The following is a 7565-nucleotide window of genomic DNA, read 5'->3' on the forward strand; positions in this document are numbered from 1 at the left end:
AAAAATAAGGAAAACTTTTTTAATTTGACTATGACATACCGTTTGGACTCTGACATAGTTTGGAGTTATAGTACAATTATCGACAAAGAAACTAATATTGCCACAGCACCGGCATTGATTCCATATTGGCGCAAAGTGGATAGTGAATGGACGCAGAATAACAAGAGTTTATCTATAATCATTAATAATAAAAAGAAACTTATAGCTTGGTTTGTCTCGAATTGTCGTACCTATTCAAAACGTGAACGGTTGGTAAAAGAATTACAAAAATATATTCCCGTGGATATATTTGGAAAATGTGGTGACTTAAAGTGAGTATATGAATATTTATTATTTAAAAAAACATAAATACGTTAAATTTTTCCCATTATAAAAAATTATTTAAATGTAAATGAACAAAATTATTTTGTAGTAAAAATAATTATAATTAGGTTGTATTTTATTTACTAATATGTTTTTAATTTATCTTACAATTATCTTTAACTCAGAAAGTGTGTTCAGATACGCAGGGTGCATGAGAAGTTTTTTTGAACAATGTTGTAAAATGTAATTCCTGAAATTATCAGTGAGTATTTGAGTATTTTCGATCCATAAAATTAATTTTGAGTATTTTCGAAAATAAGACAAAATTAAAAAAGAAAATATAATACAATTTCCTAACCACTACAATTTGGTGTTGGTTTCGGTAAAATCGATTACTTTAACAATTTGTTTTACTATGTTATACGTTGATTATGCAAACTATTATGGAATGAAGTTGACAAATTAGTAATAATAACAAGTTTAATAGATAAATACCTTTGTTAGCGAAAAACTGCAGTTCGTAATCGAATAAGTGCTTCAAATGAGTAGATAATTAACTATAAAAAAGTTTAGTGATAGTGCAAATAATTTATTTGACTGTATTGGACGTTGATTCAATGTAATTGTTTAAATATATAAAGATTTTTTTATAGTAAATAATAACTATCGGTTAGGGGTGGATCTAAAACTATATTTAAGAGACCAAAGAACAATAAAACAGTAAAATAACAAGTAAGTTTAAAAATGACGAATATTATGTTGTTAGCCGAGAACATTATGGCAGCTGTGCTTTGAAATTACAAAAGTGTTGTTGATTGATGTTTAAGTAATGGACCGAACAATAACTGAAACATTACAGTACTGTACAATAACTGAAGAAAAGATACTGTACAGGTTCAAACTGCAGCAGTCGTTAAAACTAAAATTTATTATAAAGTTGATTGAATTTTTAGAACAGCTATTATAGGATAACTATCATAAATTTACCCTGCTTGTATACTCGCTAGGCACAATTTTTACATATACTTTTACTTTTTCACTAACACATACATTTTTGATTGCAAACAAAATTAATAAGATAACATTCAAACGTAAAATTTTTCGAATAGCCCTCGTAGACAAATTAGGTAAACGATATCGAGTTGTAAAATGTAGAATAGGTGCAGAGTGAGCTTTCAAAATAATCATATAATTAATAACGAAATATAAATTGATTACGTTTTGCGAACAACAATATTGTTGCTTTATAATAATTAATAATGAAATTACTGCGAAATGTTATACAATTTATATACTAATTAGATAATTTGGCCTACATTTGCACTTATAGACGTGGATTATTATATTGGTTGGTTAATATTACCGTTGTTAATTAGAGTGCGAATTGTCAAAGAAGTGGATTAAATATCCATTTTAATTTATTAATATAAAATTAATAACTTAATAATATTGTGTTTGTTTCATGAGCATCTAGATTAAAAAAAAGCAATTATTATATTAAGGAGAATAGCTGTTTTTGAAGCCTTGAATTAAGTATGAATGTTAGCAAACATAACAGATTAGAAATTAAAAATGGGCGGTATGCTTTGTATGAAGTATGGATTTTAGCAAATATGTTAATAGATTAAAAAATAAAAACGGATGGTACAATTTTGTACCCGCCATACCTCAACATTTTTCACTCATTGAATTTATATATATAAACTATGTATTAGGTCTCTGTATTTTTATTAGTTATAATTATGTCTTAGGCATAATAAGAAGCTCGGATACATATAAATACTATATTCATTATTCATATACTAAAAATATGTATATATTTGCCATACAATACAATGACAGATATCAGAATATAACGGTATTTACTGTATGCTTTGGTAGGAAATTCTATTTTTAGAACTTGATGATTTGAACTAAAAGTTTTCTTAAAAAGTAAGCAGTTTTGTTCATATAATTAGAGATACACTGTAAGTTATATTTTTTTTTGGAAAAATCTTCTAAATGCATTGTAAGTTCTAGATAATTTTAACAGTATCCATGTGCTTTCGTAGGTCACTTTAAAGAGCTACAATATCAGTCCTTGCAAATTCATACAACTGCAGTTGTTACTACATATACGACAGTAAAGAAAGATAATGCAAATCAGATCTTATCACTATTTGTAGCGGACTTTCTAACATCTACGAAATGTCTCTAGAATATAAATTTTTTATTAAACTAGTAAGTAACTGCTGATCATTTCATTGAATATGGAGTATCTGTGAATTTGCTTAAAAAATTACTTAGAAAATATATTTATATAGAAATAAATAAATAAGTAAATTCGATCCAAACTTTACTCTTCATTGGAATTATTATACTATATTGAGGTTGTTAAAAATTTTTTTGTCAAATATTAATAAATTTGCCTAACTTTTTATTGTATATTAATGTTGCATATAAATATATATGTTTATTTGGTTATGCAGATTAAAAACTTTAGTATTATGGGCTGAAATATAGGATTTTAAAGTTTTTTATATATGTAAATACCTTTTCTGTATTTACTTTTTGGGAAAATTGGTTGATGCCACTCGGTAGGATTTTATGTATTTTGTAGACGTATTTGACAATTTAATTAAAGTTATAACATTTAATATATATCCAGTAGATTGTATAAAAATTATATGTTAATTAAATTTACACTTTGCCGTTGCAGATGCAAGTTTGGGTCTACCGATTGTGATGAAGTTTTAGACACTGAGTACAAATTTTATTTAAGTTTTGAAAATTCGCTATGCCTTGATTACGTTACTGAGAAATTTTACAATGCGCTTAAAAGAAATATTGTACCTGTCGTATTTGGAGGTGCAAATTATTCCAAGTTTGCACCTCCGCAATCCTTTATTGATGCACATGGATTTCCGAGTGTAGAAGAGCTGGCTAAATATCTGTTACATTTGAATAACACTCCTAACGAATATGCACGTTATTTCTGGTGGCGTCGTTTTTATACTATAAAAGGCAACACTATCCCATTTTGTGATATCTGCCATCATCTCAACAAGCCCGTCACACAGTACCGCACACAAATTTACAAAAGTATTGATGACTACTGGCATCATAACACTTGTATAGATGCAACATCCTAAATTTTTAGTTAAATTAAGCAAACATTTTTGATGTTAGTATATTTTGTAAATTTAATTTAAATATATAGTACATTAAATTTTAGTATTATAGTTATATCAAAATTGTAACATTTACAATTGTATACATTTATAAATAATAATAATAATAATTTGAAGGGATTTATTTCAAAAGAATTTTCACCTTTTTTAAAGGTACTGCTTGTAATTATAAGTTTAAAAGTAACATATAATAGTAGCAAATTAATATGCAGAAATAAATTATCACATTTAATTTCGGCAGTGGGAAAAATTTTAAGGGTTTATGAGTGCTACTCTTATCTATTTCCGGCTTTTATTTAAATTACAATTATCCACATCCACATCCACCGCCAGGTATATTGCAATCCATAGAATTTGTTATACGACCAATATTTCTATTTGGTCTTAACCCACCATTGCCCCTACTATTGTTTCCACCACCATATCCTGAACCCCAGCCATTACCACCACCTCTTCCGCTACTACCACCACCACCACCCCCTCCACCACCGCCTCCTCCACCAGAACTCCAGCCACCGCCTTGTCTACCATTATTACTTCTGTTTTCATTTGTAAATGGTGCAAGTATAGTTTTTATGCTAATATAATAAAATAGTTTTCATTTGCTTTCAATCAATTATTCATTTACAACTCACAAGCACAATATGGTAAACCATATTCCAGTGAAAATGCCTAAAATTCGAGCCAAATTCCAAGGCCGATGGTTAAGGACACGTCCATCTAAATCATAATTGATAACTGATACATTTAATATAAAAAAAATCAATTCCTTACCTCTGTCTATGTAAACCATTATAGATAATAACTTTTTCCGGTAGGTCTGCTTATATAGGTGAAATCTACATTAAAAATTTAAACAAAGCGTTTAGTCCTACTTTATTATTTGACAAGTTGTTGTAAACTACTTTTGTTGACGTGTTGTCATAAACTCAAAATACAAGGTTGCATTTCGAAAACGATAGCTATTTGATTATTATTAAATCAAAGAATATTAGTATAAATATTCCTTGCTGTATATGTTAAAGACTTTGGTTCACCTTACGTGAGTCAGCAATAATAGACTATGAAAACGTTTAGTATTTACATTTTAACTATCAGAACATAGTAAACAATTTAAACAACGGAATGCAATTTATTTTATTTTGTTTTCAATCTGATTAGTCGCCATATATTATCATTTTAAATTCATGTATTGTTGCATTTATAATTTGTTTTGGTTTAAATTTCTGTTGATTCGCAACATTTTTTTGCTAAAATTGAAGTTTGATTTAGTAACCGAAAGTACTTTTGCATGGATTTTGTATAACAAATGTTACTAAACTCTACTCGCTTACGTACATAAATCCAGATATGTGTTAAGTGCTTTATTCTGAATACAGTTTTGTACATTCGAAAACTATGTTAGTAATTATAATAACTGAATAAATTCAGTATATACAATCATATAATAAAAACTGATACTAGATAAATCATAGATTTATATAATCGCGCAATTATTCATCGTTTTTATACTGCAAAAAGCGACCCTGCTTTATTGTGGGACAATTGTCATCATCTCAAGAAGCTCCTTATTCTATATACAATGTTGCTCTTTACTCATAACATAATACTCGTGTAAATGCGTAAGCCTTAATATTTAATTAAATTCAGCAAGAATTGTCTGTTATCCGTATATTTTGTTAATTCAATCTCAATATGTAACAGTAAATTTTAGTAATAGTTTTAGATCTAAATAATATTTATAATTGTACTAGGATGTTAATTATTTTTAAAAAATAGCTTCAAAAATAAGTGGAGTTTAGTTGTGTGAATTTCCTCTACAAAAGTTTTCAGAACTACTTCTCTCAAATATGAGTTTACAAGTAATTCGTCATACGTGCAAATAAAAATGCAAAAGAGAAAATATCACACTAAATTTCAGCAGTGTCCGAGCGTGCAAAAACTATGTAGGTGTGATAGCCATACTTAGCTTAAGCACTTATTTAAAGCACGGACACATTACCGCGATCATCCACCGCCAGGTATGTTACAATCCATAGAATTCGTTATGCGACCAATACGTCTGTTTGGTCGTAGTCCTCCATTACCTCCACTATTGTTACCACCACTATTTCCTGAGCCCCAACCACCACCACCACCTCCTCCTCCACCACCGCCACCACCACCAGAATTCCAGCCACCGCCTTGCCTACCATTACTGCCTCTGTTTTGATTTGTAAATGGTGCAAAAAGGGTCCTCATGCTTATATAATAAATTTGTTATTATTTGTTTCAATGTTTGTTATTTAAATCAACTTACAAACACACTATGGTAAACCATAGTCCTGTGAAAATACCCAGAACGCGAGCCAGATTCCAAGGTCGATGGCTGAGAACACGTCCATCTACGATGATTAAGTTAACTTAAGTTCAATATAAACTCGTTTACAGTTAATTCGTTTACCTCTATCTATGTAAACCATGGTTGATGTTGTTACTCCGTTTGTTACGGATAATCTGTTTATAATTTTATGAATTTACATTGAAAATATATAAAAACAAATTTTAACTATCATATTTATTCGAGAAATTTTTGTTGACTAATTGTATTGACGTGTTTGTCAAATATTTAATACACAAGGTTGCATTTTGTAAACTGTCATGTCAGTAGCTATTTAGTGCGTACTCAAACCTTATGTATTCAATATGTATATTTTTTTCAATAAAAAAATGTGTAGTTTGTGTAATCACGACTTGAAATTATATTTTATGTGTTATGTATAATTATGTATAACTCTATAAAGGAAAAAATATACAAACAAAAAATGATTTTATGTTACAGTAATGACTTATTTTAAGAATAATTTATATATCTGCAAACTTCTTTTTAAAAACTGTATGATTGGTTCAAATTTATAAAAAATTAAATATTTTCATAAAATTTATATTATACACATTACTATATAATCGCACATGACTTTGTTAACATATGTCTTCGAGTTCTACTATTCAAGTATAAAGTTATAAAAACAGTCCAGTTTTTGGATTATAATTTCATTTTAGCATAACATAATAACTCTTCATATCATATATATTTATTATATTTATATATATATTTCATTATATTGATGCGAATATTATGTGTGTTATTATTAATCATTTAACGTTTGTGTTACAATCGTTTAGTAAGACAAATGATTTTTATGACATTTTTTTCTAAGTTCCAGAGTTTTAACTTCGAGTTTTAAGATAACTGAGATACTCAGAAAATACTCAATATAGGTAGCATTTTCTAGGTATTGTACAAAAACTTTATAAGGAAATTACTCAAGTTATAATGTATATTCTCATTACCCGGATTAATAAATTAACTCTGATTAGTATAAATAGAATTCTTATTTAAACAATAATTATTGAAGTATAGAATGGCTTCGTGAAGATTTATTTTAAAATTTTAAAATATAAAACTACGTAAAGCTGGTTTTATATATTTTGATTTTAATTGTACCACTGAGAAGTACAAACTGAAACTGGGTACTCACGCAATTGTCAACTAAACTAAACTAAACTAAATCTTATTGTGTCCTATGCGTGCCAACATCAATAACTTGCTTATCACTATATTATATCTAATAAAAATTAGCAATATTATTACATTTATTGCAAGGAATATCATCACCTTCTCAACGCTATTCGTTATCTTTATTATTAACATCATTATCAGGATTATCAGGATATCTATAATAATTGCTAAATATATCTCATTATTGGACCTTATTAATCCGTAAAATATTATGTTTATTATTTTTGCATACAGTCCTTAAAATCATTTATTAAAGTAATTCCCTCATTAAAAAATGATGGATTAATAGAGAAAATGTATTTTAATATATAATACTTAATAATAACTTCACCGTATTTAACATATTTAAAAGTGATTTAAATAAATTATTATATGCTTTATGTTTAGAATTTATCATATTAATAATTCAATTGTTTTTTAATTCATAATAATTAATGCGGAGTGACGTACACAAGGTAACATACACAAGGAATGACGTTGCAATAACACCCCCCAAAAAATATTCCCGCATAGATGTTTTCATATGCATT

The 7565-nt window shown here is 27.8% G+C and overlaps 3 protein-coding genes across 3 annotated transcripts; 1 reads left to right on the forward strand and 2 right to left on the reverse strand.

The window, feature by feature from the left end:
* Nucleotides 1-18: 18 nt before the first annotated feature.
* LOC119667017 (alpha-(1,3)-fucosyltransferase C-like) lies at nucleotides 19-3434 on the forward strand (the record flags this gene model as incomplete). The annotated part of the gene is made up of 2 exons (XM_038076297.1): nucleotides 19-311; nucleotides 3002-3434. Coding segments are annotated over 2 exons (726 nt in total), but the record flags the coding sequence as incomplete, so codon positions are not given.
* A 154-nt stretch (nucleotides 3435-3588) lies between these two features.
* LOC119673313 (glycine-rich selenoprotein-like) lies at nucleotides 3589-4401 on the reverse strand. The gene is made up of 3 exons (XM_038084580.1): nucleotides 4248-4401; nucleotides 4109-4193; nucleotides 3589-4051 (listed from the first exon to the last, which is right to left on the reverse strand). The coding sequence occupies exons 1-3, from the start codon at nucleotides 4264-4266 to the stop codon at nucleotides 3781-3783; spliced, it is 375 nt and encodes a 124-aa protein (XP_037940508.1). The 5' UTR covers nucleotides 4267-4401; the 3' UTR covers nucleotides 3589-3780.
* A 781-nt stretch (nucleotides 4402-5182) lies between these two features.
* On the reverse strand, nucleotides 5183-6064 carry LOC119673323 (glycine-rich selenoprotein-like). The gene is made up of 3 exons (XM_038084590.1): nucleotides 5917-6064; nucleotides 5773-5857; nucleotides 5183-5715 (listed from the first exon to the last, which is right to left on the reverse strand). The coding sequence occupies exons 1-3, from the start codon at nucleotides 5933-5935 to the stop codon at nucleotides 5481-5483; spliced, it is 339 nt and encodes a 112-aa protein (XP_037940518.1). The 5' UTR covers nucleotides 5936-6064; the 3' UTR covers nucleotides 5183-5480.
* Between the last annotated feature and the right edge of the window lie 1501 nt (nucleotides 6065-7565).

Source organism: Teleopsis dalmanni, chromosome 1 (assembly GCF_002237135.1).
Source record: "Teleopsis dalmanni isolate 2A chromosome 1, ASM223713v2, whole genome shotgun sequence".
NCBI classification, from domain to species: domain Eukaryota; kingdom Metazoa; phylum Arthropoda; class Insecta; order Diptera; family Diopsidae; genus Teleopsis; species Teleopsis dalmanni.

Bases quoted from the DNA above. Each gene is read 5' to 3' on its own strand.
- LOC119673313 (XM_038084580.1), bottom strand. The intron at 4,052-4,108 runs GTGAGTTGTAAA...TTATTATATTAG, and splicing joins TGGTTTACCATATTGTGCTT to CATAAAAACTATACTTGCAC.
- LOC119673323 (XM_038084590.1), bottom strand. The intron at 5,716-5,772 runs GTAAGTTGATTT...TTATTATATAAG, and splicing joins TGGTTTACCATAGTGTGTTT to CATGAGGACCCTTTTTGCAC.